Source organism: Musca domestica, unplaced genomic scaffold (genome assembly GCF_030504385.1).
Source record: "Musca domestica strain aabys unplaced genomic scaffold, Musca_domestica.polishedcontigs.V.1.1 10, whole genome shotgun sequence".
Classification (NCBI taxonomy): domain Eukaryota; kingdom Metazoa; phylum Arthropoda; class Insecta; order Diptera; family Muscidae; genus Musca; species Musca domestica.
This window is the reverse complement of record NW_026712115.1, coordinates 13,045,719-13,060,011: the sequence shown is the minus strand read 5'-3', so window position 1 is coordinate 13,060,011 and position 14,293 is coordinate 13,045,719. Positions and strand designations below refer to the sequence as shown.

At 32.0% G+C, this 14,293-nt stretch overlaps 1 protein-coding gene across 4 annotated transcripts; it reads left to right on the top strand.

Moving 5' to 3' along the window:
- Positions 1-1,442: 1,442 nt before the first annotated feature.
- Positions 1,443-13,125, top strand: LOC101898967 (TRPL translocation defect protein 14). Of its 4 annotated transcripts, XM_020038317.2 has the most exons (12): positions 1,443-2,161; positions 3,731-3,798; positions 4,129-4,166; positions 4,240-4,277; positions 5,150-5,281; positions 10,566-10,694; positions 10,780-10,916; positions 11,051-11,071; positions 11,218-11,431; positions 11,498-11,828; positions 11,888-12,069; positions 12,456-13,125. In XM_020038317.2, exons 1-12 carry the CDS (start codon positions 1,981-1,983, stop codon positions 12,536-12,538), a joined length of 1,554 nt encoding a protein of 517 aa, XP_019893876.1. In that variant the 5' UTR covers positions 1,443-1,980; the 3' UTR covers positions 12,539-13,125. The 4 variants fall into 4 exon arrangements, with proteins under 4 accessions (XP_019893876.1, XP_019893877.1, XP_005187933.1 ...); XM_020038318.2 differs by lacking the exon at positions 5,150-5,281 and having other exon boundaries at positions 1,444-2,161; XM_005187876.4 differs by lacking the exon at positions 11,051-11,071 and having other exon boundaries at positions 1,444-2,161.
- The last annotated feature ends 1,168 nt before the right edge of the window (positions 13,126-14,293 follow it).

Here is a 14,293-nt window from a genome sequence, read left to right as displayed (position 1 = left end):
CCATTTTCGCACCTGACCTAGCACTGGCGCAAATATTAGTATTTTCAAGGTTGGAACAAAAATCGGATTATCCTTTATCTTTTTGGTAGTAATTTTTTTTGAAAATTTCTACCTTTTGTGTTGGAGGAGCCAGAAGAAGTGGACCGATATTGCCCATCTACGAACTCGATCTAAGTTTGATAATAATGTTATCATATCATAAAGCTAAATCGATACCAAAAGTCTTGAAACGGATTTGGGCCAAAGAGACCTAGGGTCTAAAAACTTTATTTCGACGAGGCTTGTTTTGGCCGTATCATATGATATATACCCTCTCTATCCATATCTTTTTCACAATTCCCAAATGTAGAACCTTAAGGGGAATGTGGATAGAGGCTAGTGAAATCAATTTTAGAGGAAAGGAGAGTATATGCGAAGTCAACTTTTTTCCGTTTGACGTGATTTGTTATTTCAAACAGAAGCGTTTATTAGCAAGTGCAACAGTAGCACCGAAAATCTTAAACATTTGACATATTTGACAAGCTCGTGTACTGACTGAAACAGAGTTGCTTCTGAATTCTCTCTTTCGCAAACATTCTTTGTCAATTCGAGGCATATTTTATAACCAAAGTCGAACTAAGTCAACCTAAAACTCCTTTGCCCCTCTACCATGGTAGAAGAATACAGGTAGTCGCATCGACACAGTTTCATGGATAATAAACTGTCAAACCGATTTTGGAATTGAAAATCTTGAAACAAAATTTTTGAAATTTGTAAAAATTGTTGAAAAATACATATCATTACAACCTCGTATAACAAAACATATACAGATCTACTTATTTTGACAAAACACTTTAAAAATTTTGACATAGTAATGTTCCCAAGCGTTGTTGCATCTACCTATATTTTTCTACCAATGCCTCTACGAAGAAGCCAGTCGATGACTTAAGCCAGTAAAAAAAGCGTTTTATATATTCTCACCTTAAGTCGATTTAGCGTTGGCCGTCTGTATGTCTGTCTGTTGTAATCACGCTTTTTTCCAACAAGTTGAGATAGACACATTATTCACAGGAATATCATATTTGGAATTTGTAATGGGTACTCCAACCTAAGACAGAAAATTGTCTATGCAGGTTCAAGTCTTCGTATGCTCCACATGTAACGGTAACTCCCCTAATTTTTGTACCATGGTTAGAATAAAAAGATTTCTGAAGGGATTAAAACCCACATCTCTAGAAAGCCCATTTATGATAAACATTTAAATTGGTATGAGATGTGCCCTAAATACACTTGTTCCGAACTGTTTAATTTTCAATTGCCAGTGAGAACACGACATTATGTTCCACACAATGAAATTGACCAATTGGTTCGAAACTTCCATCTCTGTTAAGTACTCGAATAGAAAACAGTTACCGGGTAGTTAAGTAATCAGTTAGTTTTGTGTCTTTAGTTTTTGACACCTCAAACATCAAGTTATTTTATTTGATTCAAGAAGACAGATGTCGATTATACCGCAAGGAAATATAGTAATTTTTGTGATGGCTGACAGTTGGCAAAAAACTTTAATAAGAAAATGTCACATTTAGAAAAGCATTGACGTCGTCAAATAAAATCAAAATTTGTTAATAGCTCAATTTAATATATCGTTATTGTGCGAGTGCTTGTGTTAAGTGTTGGTGCCCCCATATTCGTTAATTCTTTACTACATGTGGTCGGTCATGCGGTGTGGTCTATAATCTAATAAATAAATTAGCAAACACATAAAATATACGAGTGTTGGATGGAAAAAGTTATACAATTTTCTAAAAATGGTGTAGTTGGGCCCGCTTCAATTTGACGTGGAATAACAACTAACATCGGCACCGTTTTCTATGACAAAAAGAAAAATTCTATCTACGTAACGTAATAACCTCAAAAGCTGCTCAGAAAAACCAAAGCGGAGATTAATCACAACACTTTATATTAATATAACCTAAGATCGTGTTCGAATGCGATTCGAATATGACGGCAACAACGGAAAATAGTAAAAAAGAATCGCAGGAAATGGCTACCAAAGAGAACGCTAACAGGAATGGCCCAACCAAGGAGACACCAATAGAAAGTCCTCAAAAAAGCCTAAAACTCCAAAAAGTGAGCAACGGTCAGTTGGAGAAGCGTGTCTACAAAATCGTTCTCACTGGAGGTAAGAATTATAAATGCGCATCCAATTTCATGTTGTTTTCATCCTAAGCGGAAGTCTTTTTGTGATACATAAGACATAATCTGTGTACAGTACATAGTATATTTGTTATTCTTGTTTGTATTACTGCAACCAACCTTTTATTCGTTCAATGCAGCTTTTCAATGTCAAGGTCATAGGCTGACTACTTGTTACACACAGTGTCATTATTTGTGTGGTGCGAGAGCAAACCATCGCATTTCATGTTATGTATCTTTCGGATGCAACAATGCAATTCAAAATATAATATTATTTAACGTAGAAGTGGATTTGATGGACTGCATATAGATAACATTTCTATCAGGCAATAGTAATAAACAGTTTTATGCTTAAATTGAGTTTACACCCGCTGGCGGAAAAATCTGAAAATTTTACCGAACGTTGTCGTTTTTTCCTAATTACAAGACATACTTTTTTTCAGCGGGAAATCAATATTCATTTAGATAACGACTTCTAAATTACAGAAATGGCTCCTCCAGCTAGTTGTGAACTAAATTGGTTTCCTTTTTATTTAATTTTCGGTTTCGGATTTTTTAAATAAAACTGTAGTCCTAGCTCGTCTGTACTTTACACAATAGGTGTGTCTAGTTACTTTTCCTGCAGGAATTGTCCAGCAACATCTTTCTGAGAGAGTAAGGTATTTTTATTTTCTTTTGCAAGCAACTTGCTTGCAACTAGTCAACTGATTTATCAAAACAAACCAATTTGCCCCCATTAAAAGAATATAGGAAAGGAAGCACCACAAATTTTACCAATTTTTTTAATAAAAAGGAAATTGGCAATAAAATAAAAATATGAGCAATAAAAGAAAGATAGATTTCATGTGTTCCCCGGCATCCTTTAAACGTGCTGCTAATGGCGTTTGTCTAAAAATGTTGTGAATAGTCTTTCATTTTCTATTACATATCAATATTTACGTTTTCACACTTTTGTAAAGTTATTCTCGAAAAAAATTAGTCTTGCTAATTCCAAAATAAAAAAATATGTTCAAATTAAAATATCAAAATGAAATAAACAAACAATAGAAAACATCTGATTGAATGTCGTTAAGTGAGAAGAAGAAGAGTTGCAAGTGATTGTTGAATAAAATTTGTCCAGCAAGAATTTGCAAACTCTCACTCAAGTTAGATCTACCTTGCTCTCACTGAAAGAACTGTCAAAATTTCTCTCTGCAACCGCTCTCTTTTGCAGAACTTTCGGGTTAACAGACGACTTCCAGTAACAATTTGTAACAACTGCTAAAAATTTTGTTACCGAGACACACCTAATGTATTTAAAATGTCAAATTCATTGCATTTACGCTAAAGAAGCCTTCATAATGGCGGTTAGCCCGGCAAAAAGCTTTAATGTGAACATACTATTTGTAATGTGAATGATCCGTCAACCATACATGATATGACATCTAACCTTAATGTATGCTACCTTTTTATAAATTTTTAAGCGATAAATATTGACATGAGTAAACAGCTTATAGATTCCAAAAGACTACCATTATCATTTGTTAACTAACATCGTACAAATATTTCTTTTTAGGTCCATGTGGTGGTAAAACAACTGGTCAATCCCGCCTGTGTACATTTTTTGAAAATCTCGGTTGGAAGGTAAGTCTTGTTAAACGATCACAAGAATTGCATTCACCGTTAAATGAGTGAGAGAGTTGGTCAAACTTGAGATTCTCATTTATTGAAATAAAAATCTTAGCTAAGTTGGTGACATTTACAGTGTTCAAGCCTTTCTTATATTTGTAACCTAGAATAAGAAGAAATGCAATTATTTTACGTCCTTAATGCCAATGATGATCTGGTATAATTTAAAACTATCATTTCTATTAATAAATGCTATTAAGATAGAATTGTCGATTAAAAATGTTTCTATTTGAGATTACATAATATTTTCATAGATTAAAATTAAGCAAATATTCCTATTTTCAGGTGTTCAGAGTACCTGAAACTGCTACTGTCCTACTCAGGTAACTTTTGATTACTTTTGTTCATTTGGTTAAAATTTTGCTAAATTGCAAATATTTCAAATTATGTTTACAGTGGTGGTGTCAAGTTTTCCGATCTCACTGAAAAAGAAGGTAAATCGTTTATGTCCATATATACCTAGATCACGTGTAGAAATTAAAGTTCACCAAACGAACGCTTAAAACCATTCAATACAGAATACAATAAGCTAGAACGCAACTGCAAATATATTAATTACATTAAATAATGTAGTCATTCCGTGAAATGTTTGCTTCTGAATTATAACAAAAACTGTTATTGTTTTAATTGTGTTTTTATAACGAGTAATTGTTTGTGGTACATCAATTTTTATTTTTCTTATCTTTCCAAATATTTGTTGACACAAATTGTCAAATGTCATAGTCGTCGTCTTCTTCTAATCCACTTTGCGTGTTAGAATATAATTTAATTAAAGTTTGATTTGTTTGAGTAAATATATACAAAATTACGTTAGCTGTTGTTGTCTTTTGCTAGAGAGCCTCGTACATAAAAACATTGGCTAAGGCAAGTTTTGTAGTTGTTTTTGCTAAAGGGGTATCTATTACACCCAATATAGTTAATTTGGCGTGCGAATACCCAACTCAAGTACAATAAATATGATGCCTATGTTAGTTATTGGGACATATTAATTCTTCATTTAGGATTTTAATTCATTTTTGTGGTGGCGAATCTATATGGATCCCCTCTCCTTATCGTATCTTTTATATAAGCACGAGGACTGTGTCATGCAATTAGTTTCCATCCCGATTATAAGTATAGGTATAGGTGTGTACACGTCAAAAATGATAAGAATTGTGTACTTTTTTTTTGGCATAAACAAAGTAACTGGTTCTTGTCACATGTTTATATTCCTTATATTTTGCGTTTGTCTGATAATTTGTTAAAGATATCGATGGCATTTTTTTGTATGTATTAACGTTCTTGGGAAATAATTTTACGTATTTAGCACCTCCAACACCAACAACGTTTACGTACAAAAATCTTCCCTTTGCCGCACCGGAGCACAGTCTTATAGATTTGACGGCATCATGTCCGCGATGTTTGGCGAACGCTGCTTCAAAACCAAATGGCAGCGAAGGTGAGTGTATCTACGCTCTGGATAGAGAAATGCATACGTTTTGGTTACTGCAATTTGCACATTTCTTCTTAAAACATATGTTTATTGTAATTTTTCACCAAAGTGCAGATAATGCTTTCGTATTCCTGTCAATTTATCTACATTTCCATTTCTATATATAAAACGCGCAGTCCGCTCTATTGTTCACATTCAAAACTAATAGCACTGCATCATAATGCATGAGATTAATTTCCGAAATTGTATCATCATGGTGGGTGGGATTTTTTTGGTTTATGTAAAAAATAAAATAAAAATGAAAGACAACTCAAACTTCATATTCCAAGATATAATTTAAACTTTTTATCAAGTAAATATTTTCCAATATTTTTGATCACAGAATCATTACAAAATAGTGTAAAATTTCAATTATATCGAAAAAATACTATATATTAATGTTGTTTTACATCAAAGATCGGGAATATTATGAATACTTTGTTTTAAAGGTTTTGCATCCCTCATACCAACATGCTAACATATTCATGTGCTTTTCATAAAGACATTTTACAAATATTCTCTCATTTCCGCTTTACATTACGCTACAACTGCAGGTCTAAAATATAGTAATTTTGCTGTTTATAGTAGACCATTGTCAGCACATATTAATTTTAACTGTGCCAACATTGTTACAGTATCTGATTGAATATAGGCTATTTACTTAATAAGTCATGCGTTTTATTTTTTTCGTTATTTACTCTTCAAATGTCTTACTGGAAAATCTCTTTTCTTTATGGCTGTACATACTAATAAATTATTTTGTTGCTCATATATATCAAACAATAAATAATCTTGTACCAAATATAGGACAGGAGATTTTTTCTTTTCTTATTTTGCTATTTTCTAAAAGCCAAAACATAAAAAACAAAGAGAACACAAGAATGTTCAGCACTGTTTTATTTTTATACATGTTGTTGCGCACAAAATTAGAAAAACCTTCTAGAGACGGCGATGCAGAGTATTTAGAGGTATTAGGTTGAATTTACTTTTTGTATTCCATGAAAAGAATAAAACTATTTATAATGTGCAAGAGTCTAAAATAGTGTGTAAAAATGTATATATTTCTTGGGAATATTTTATTCTTGAATGCACAACCATTTATATATTTTGATATCTATCCTAATGTTTGAATAAACACATATATATGTATCTTATTTACGTCTAATTTTTTTGAATAATATGTAGTGTACAAGGAACATACTCAGTTTGCAAACAAAAAGAAAGCGGCAAATATTCAGTAAACAAATGACTAAATATGTGTTCGTACGTATATGTATATTTAGCATATATCGATGAACAAAAAAAGAGAATGCTATCCTAAATGTTTGTATAAAATAACGGTTATTTCATTGAAATTTATCGAATGCACAGAGATTTCTCAATTCATGAAAATTATGTTGAGCGAAAAATATGAAAAAACTATGAAATATGTAAACGTGCACATAGGTTTTTTAATTCTTATATTTTTTTTTTGCAGGACAGTGTTGTCTTGTTTGTTGCTTTAATTTGTGAAATGTTTTTCCATAATTGAAGAAATATCCACATAGAATATAGAATAAAACAATAGTTATAAATCGTATTATTAAAAAATATAAAACATTTATTGAAATTTTTGATTCGATTTCCAAAACGAAGGAAGCATTCACCATTATAATGAATGGCGTTGTCGTTGAACAATACAATGCAATAAAAAAATATTTTGTGAATTTTTAATTTAATTCATTAGAAATTGTTTTTATTTAAAACTGTAAAACAGAACTGAAAAATGTTAAGAAAACATTTGTAGAATATGAAGATGTAAAATGCACCCACGCAAAGTTGATGTTCTAAAACAATTCGTATGTAAATTCTCCATCATATACCTACAATTGTTGGCGTGATTCTGGTAGAAACAGCCAATTTGTGTTCCAAACGATAGGTCTTCCTATCGTTTTCTTTCGCAATATATTGTTGCCAATACACAAAAATACAAAGGGATAATAGAAATCTTTCATCTGTAAGTCACTGACTTTTCTCCAAAATAAATAAAGGTTTTCAGTCGAGAATTTGCGAACGAATGGGCTGTAAGTTATATAAGCCTTCTTCGTTGAGGCAGAATTTTTTCTCGTATTCTAAAAATTAAGGTAGGAAAACATATAAAGCAATTTATATATTTAAATATATTGTTTTACGGTGTTTACTTTTCTGTATTGTATTGTTAATTCCGTATGTAAAATATTCTTTCAGGGTTTTTTTCTTTTTTCTTTTGTTGTTTTTTTTTTCTTAATATCCACTATTCCTTTTGTAGATATAATATAGTAATTTCTTAATCTAATTAGGACATAGTGTCAAGTATTCTCATTTAATGCAATTGGATACAACAAGCATGTAATAAGATTAGTGCAAACAAGAACCCAATCGATAAAACACATCGGGAATTGTATGCCAATTATTAATTTTATTTATTTTTTTTTAAGTAATGAACAACGAATACTCAATTAAATATGATGCATGAAGCGAATTTTTAGAAAATAAATTTCACCATCGAATTTAACAGTACGCAAATGGTCACGTTTTGCAATAGTACGCTTTAACGTTTGAAACTGTGTTTTTATTGTCGTACTCGAACAAATTAAATTTGTTGTGTTCAGAAAAGTTCGACGGTGGCTCAAACACACTATATACTATATTCTATGATTGTATCTTAATAAATCATTGCAAAATGTTAGAGTCAACAAACATTTACAACTTTATTTCAAGTTTTGCAGTTAGAGCGACGATCATATGTTTATTTCTCTGACGAGACGAGCTCCACTATCTGAAATTTGCAGTGGAAAATGAATGCAAATGGAAACTCATACACTCACGATTATGTTACGAGTTTAGCTGTTGGTTAAGAGGGTAATTAATTATGTTTGGTGGACATGGATTAGAAAGGCAGAGCGACGGACTTTTACCCACAATACTTAAATATGGTAGAGTGGCTACGAACGTTAGGACGCAGCATCTAATTGGATGCAAACTTTGTATCCGCTTTTCAAATCCAAGCCGAAGTTGTGCTGAGAGAGAATGGAGTCCTATTATTAATAAATATTAATAACTAGCTGACCCGGACCTTCATTATTTTGCCATACATAAAGTTTTTAAGTAAATCGAAAAAATTGGCGTGAAAGTGGGCGTGGTCAACTTTTCTTGCATATTAACTTATCTCTGGGTAGGACGAACATTTGTAAAAATGTTCGGTTCAGCCATTTTCAACTGATGCGATTACCTACGAACGACATTTGATTTATATGTATAAGTTGGCGTGGTCAGTTCCTCAGCCCCCAAAGAAATAATTAGGGTTGAGCATCTCGTGTAATAATTTTCAAACCGATATGTCCATTATTTTGGCAAATATATTAGTGGGGTTAAAAGTAGTGTGGTCAATATTTCTTTTTACAAAAAGCTAACTGCTTATATGAAGAACGTTTGTAAAAAAAAGTATGCAAATCGGTACAGCCGTTCTCAACTGATTCATTTACCAACGAACAACAATTGATTTATATATATATATAGATATAATCAACTAATAATAACATCAATAGATATATACTCATTCGTAATTAATAATAAAGAACTTTAGTGGTTCCTTTTAATTAAATTCACGTGTCACAATTTATGTACGATGCAGTTGTTGTCAATTAATAAATATTGTTTTTGCCTTTAAGTTTTTATTGATGCTAATTTACTCAAAGAGACAATGTTTGTACTAAACACAAATTGATTTCAAAAACGTATCATGGTGATGTAGTTGTTTAGGTATTGCAACTATATAAAAACATACTCAATATCCCAGTATCGTAATTTTATTACACGTTGATCAAGAATACAAAGAGTCAGCATAGGAAAAAATCAGGATTTGTTTTTATACCACATCCAAAATTTCTAATGGTTTACATATAAGTGAGCCCAAATTGATGTTGTTGTTTTGCATTAGTATATGTGAAATACATTGTACAACACAATATCATACAAATATCTGCATGATACATCGCTTGGTTTTACATTGGCTTGGTTTTTCGTTTTTTGTCAAACGTGTACAATTTCTCATATATATTAACATTGACGCGGACACGAAAAATGATTAATGTCTTCTAAGAGCGCAAAAAGTTTTAGGAATTTACACTTTTTTCACAATACCATAAAAACCCGAGAGTGATACTGGTTGACCCTTTATTGTTACTCCACTGAAGTTGGAATTTACGTCCACAGAGCCGATGTAGGAAGTTCGCTAAGTCCGAACTTACAAGTTTATCTGCGGCATGTTAATATCCATGTCCATGTCAATATGAGAGAGAGACGGAAATTGAAATTTGTTTAAAATTTTACAAAAATAAATTAAAGAGGCAATCGAGCGTTTTTTACATTCCAAAAAGATTGTTTACTTTTTAAATATTCAAGTTTTTGAGTTTTAAAACATCTTTTTATTCTCGGTATAAAAAAAAACTATTTTTTTCCAATTATCAGACTTGAACTCCCATATATCTAATACTACTTAACATAAATACATTGGTGTGGCCAGGAATTAAGTTATCTGCAATCCCAGCATAACACTCATCAAATAAAAGGTTTTACTAACCAAATAACCCATATAACCCCATAACCCATTAATTTTTCAAAGGCATGTCATACAAACCAAGTAGATATTCTTTGACCACCGCAAGACACAAGTGTGTGTGTGTGTGTATTTTGTCAACTGCTGGTGATATTGGTCTTCTGATTTGTGGTTAAACACACTGCGTCAATCTTTCAATCATGATGGTTTGATTAAAGTATTACATCTTGGACTTGCAATAACACCTGCACAATATCTGCCGCCGTCGCCTTTTGCTATTAGTTAGCAAAAGGTAGTTTGCTTGCTTTAGGTTAGATTATTTGTCTTATGCAGCTCCAAAAATGTTGCTCGGTATATATTGAAGACGATTCTTTGTAATATATAAAGCGAATAACGAATTGGGAATCAACTACTCTGGATTTCAATTTTTTATTTGTTAGGCAATATGTTTCTTTAATCTCTAAACAGTACTTACACAAAATAATTCACTATGAGTGAGTATATATGTAATAATTTCTAAAATGAAGAAAAACCAACTGGAAGCACTCGCCTCGTTTTTTAAAAGCTTTGTTGTATTCTAACGTTGAATTATGTGTTTTGTGTTTATTTTTGACTGCTTTATGGTCCTTTCTGCTATCATTAATATCTTTGTCATGAATCTTAATTTCTTTGTAGCATATAAATTTCAAGAAAACTTGATACGAACAATGATACAGATTGAAAACACATACTTTGAATTGGGTAAATCAAGTACCCGGAATTGTTTGATTATATGTGATCGCGGCGTGATGGATGCAAGTGCATGTAAGTAATCGTTATTCTCTTTTATATTAATATATATATATATGTATATATTTTTAAAATATATTTAATCCACTACCCACTGTAGATATTTCCAAAGATAAGTGGGAAAAAATGATGGCATCGAACAATTGGAATCCTATTGAAATGCGAGACAATCGTTACAATCAAATATTGCACTTGGTTTCGGCTGCTAATGGAGCAGAAGAGTTTTACACCACCGAAGTAAGTATTTTTAAATTGAGGACATTTTGCCAGGTCCTAGGAATCTGAAGTGAATAGTTTGTAGTGATTGAAGCACATATTTTGTTAGTAATATTATTTTTGAATTCAATAATTTTGTTCTTTTGTTTTCAAAGAAAATGAAAAAACTATTCAAGGTAATAACGATGATTTTCTAGAAGTCTCACATAGCTGTGCTTGATTGCTAAATTGTATTACAAATTTTTATGCTTTGACTCTTATTTAAATGGACTTTGAGCTAAATATTTGAAGATTATTGTTATATATTTGTATTTTATTTAAGGAACACGCTTGTCGTTCAGAAGGCGTTGAATTAGCTCGTGAACTTGATTATAAATCTGCTGCAGCGTGGGTTGGTCATCCATATTTTGATGTTATTGATAACTCAACAAATTTCGAGACCAAAATGAATCGAATGATAGAAAGTGTTTGTCAAAAGCTGGGTATCGATATTGGTGATCGGTTACAAGCCACTTCAAGAAAACTTAAATATTTGGGCAAGTACAAATTTTGGCTAGGTTTTTAACACAGATCTACAATGACCTAATTAATTAATTCTATAGTTGCCACGTTACCTCCGGATTCGGAATTTCCGCCATTCCAAGATTTCAACGTCGAACACCACTATTTACAGTCTTCTGGTCCTAAAGTGCAGGCTAGACTACGTAAACGCGGGCAGAACAATCACTGGAGTTATATACACACAATCCGTCGGCCAAATGTGCACGGCCAATCGCGCATTGAGGTAAAAACGCAATTGACTCAGCGTGATTATATCAACTTATTGGCCCAGCGCGATGACGCTCACTTCACAATTTATAAGAAGCGCCGCTGCTTCTTGGTCAATAATCAATATTTCCAATTGGACATATACAAAGAACCCAGTCATCCAAGGTAAGATGTTTGAGTGTAGTCAATTAATGATAATATAATCAATATTTTATTTTACTCAGGTGCAAGGGCTTGATCCTTTTGGAAACGTATTCTTCTCTGTCTGGCGAGGCTCTACTAAATTGCCTGCCAAAATTTTTAAACATAGTCAAGGAAGTTACCGGCGATCCGGACTACTCTATGTTTAATTTATCATTAAAGGAGGATTGGAGTATCACGAAAAAGTTTTGCCATTCTTTACATGGTAAGGAAAATTGTAATCATTTCAATGGCCAAAATGGTGCATCTTCGTAGAATGTGAATCTGTATGTTCGATGTTGAGCCAAGTATCAAGATATGAAGTCGAGTTGGATTTTATTTTAATGATTTAAAAACATGATTCTTTACATACCTCATTTTACGTAGTTAAGGACGTGCTATGTATTATTAAATTCTAACGTTTGTATGCAAAATCTATTAGAATGTTGTCATATAGAGAATTTTACTACTAACTTCTCAAAGCTGAATATCTTAAAATTCTAATTTCAATGTTAAATGTTTCTAAGTTTTAAAAATTTCTTCGGAATATCGTTGCTGTTTACTCATAATTTTTCGGTCCATTATTCTTATTTTTTTGTATTTCTATTATAGAGGACGTTTCCGGTTACAAATCAAAGCAGCCTAGCGGAGTTTCGAATAAACAATTGGTTCTTAACGGTCATGCCAAGGGTTAGTTTAATGTTACACTTATGGTTTATCTCTAAAATATGAACGCAGTTTGCGATGGAAATGAAACTTATTAGATCAATTTAGGCTTAAATATTTTTAACATTAAGGAGGCTCAAACTGTGTACTTAAACTATCTATAAACTTTGTCAATATAAGGCTTTTATACTAACCGACCATTCAATGAGTAACACACTTATAAATCATGTTTTGGCCTCTCTATTTTTGTTAGAACTTTTTTTAAATATTCTACCCTAAAACGATTGACAGACTAGATATATATTTTTAGATTTTTGAACGAAATTATGTCTGTCTGGCCCATCTGGTTTAATTTTATAATTTCCAAGAAATACCTAGTTTTTTTATTGTACTTAAATGAATAGATTCTGTTATTATTAAATGAGTTGTGCAGCGCCTTAGCCATTTGAAGTGGTCTATTAAAAATTGAAAAAATCACCATTAAATTATGTTTAAAATCTAAATTTATTGATTACTTAAAAGAACGAAAAATACATTTTTAATTTATGAGTCTTGTATTTTAGAGTATATATGACTTTACCTCGTAATAAAAAAAATCAAATTAAAAAATGAATAATATTTACTTTTATTTAATCATGAAAAAGAAAATATCTAGTTTAACATAAGAAATTCTATTTTTTTATTCTAACGCCGGTAAACCTTCCATTATCAAATAGTAGTTCCCAAATACATTTTTTATCATTCGTAAATATAAACTTACAAATCAACTCAACCGTACCTATTACTTTTACAGGGCATGTGTCCCGAAACATGTAGTAATTATTTGGCTAATACGTAGAAAAAACATTTGTTTTCCTTTTAAAAACAACGGTTCTTTTTTACCCGCAATCCCTTCTTTATGCCACGGAGATTAAACGCTCGTCATATTATGTCCTGTTTGATAAAAGGCATTACAGTGCGAGACATCCAACCAAATTATCGGTGTCTCATCATGACGGTCAATTTCAAATTCAACGTCGTAACATTTAATGTCCAATAAGTCTGGATGTTGAGTTGTTTCTTATACAAATATGTTCTGCCAACAATAACGAAAAAAATATAAAAAAAGGGCATACACATTCTGAAGACAAGATGCCAACTCCACCGGTTTTTACGACATGAATGAAAGTACACATATTTTAAGTTAAACAGGGATTTCTGAGCGAATTCTAATTGGTTAACTTATTTTTTTCATATTCCGTAGTTATTATCAAAACTAATGCGTTATGAATCCTTAATAAAAAATGTTTTAATACATTTCCTAATCAAATCGATTTATTTGGTATTTAATTTATTACCGAAATTTAAGATTCAGATTGCTATTTGATATTTTCAATTTAATATTTACCTACAGTTTTGTGACCAGAAATGTATGAAGACGCCGATAAGCTAGGATCTTCCAGTGTATTAACAATTACAGAAAACATCGATACTCTACTTACCCGTCGTGGTAAGGCACACACACAATTTAAGCACGCGTACACAAATTATCTCTAATCATTTCGATCGACATTATTCGCCGTTATCGTCGACACTTTGCCTTTGTGGAGAACCCATTGCGTGACATGAATCAAACTGGGTTGTTGTTGTTGTAGCAGTAGTACATGCAAGTGTTTGCGCTCTGTTAATCTGGTTCCAGCTGTAGCCAGAGATCTTCTGGGGTGAGTTGGGTAGGTTTGGCTGTGCAATTAATTATAGTGCGGGCCTGTGTTACACGCCGGGCAGACGTCACGCACATCTTCATC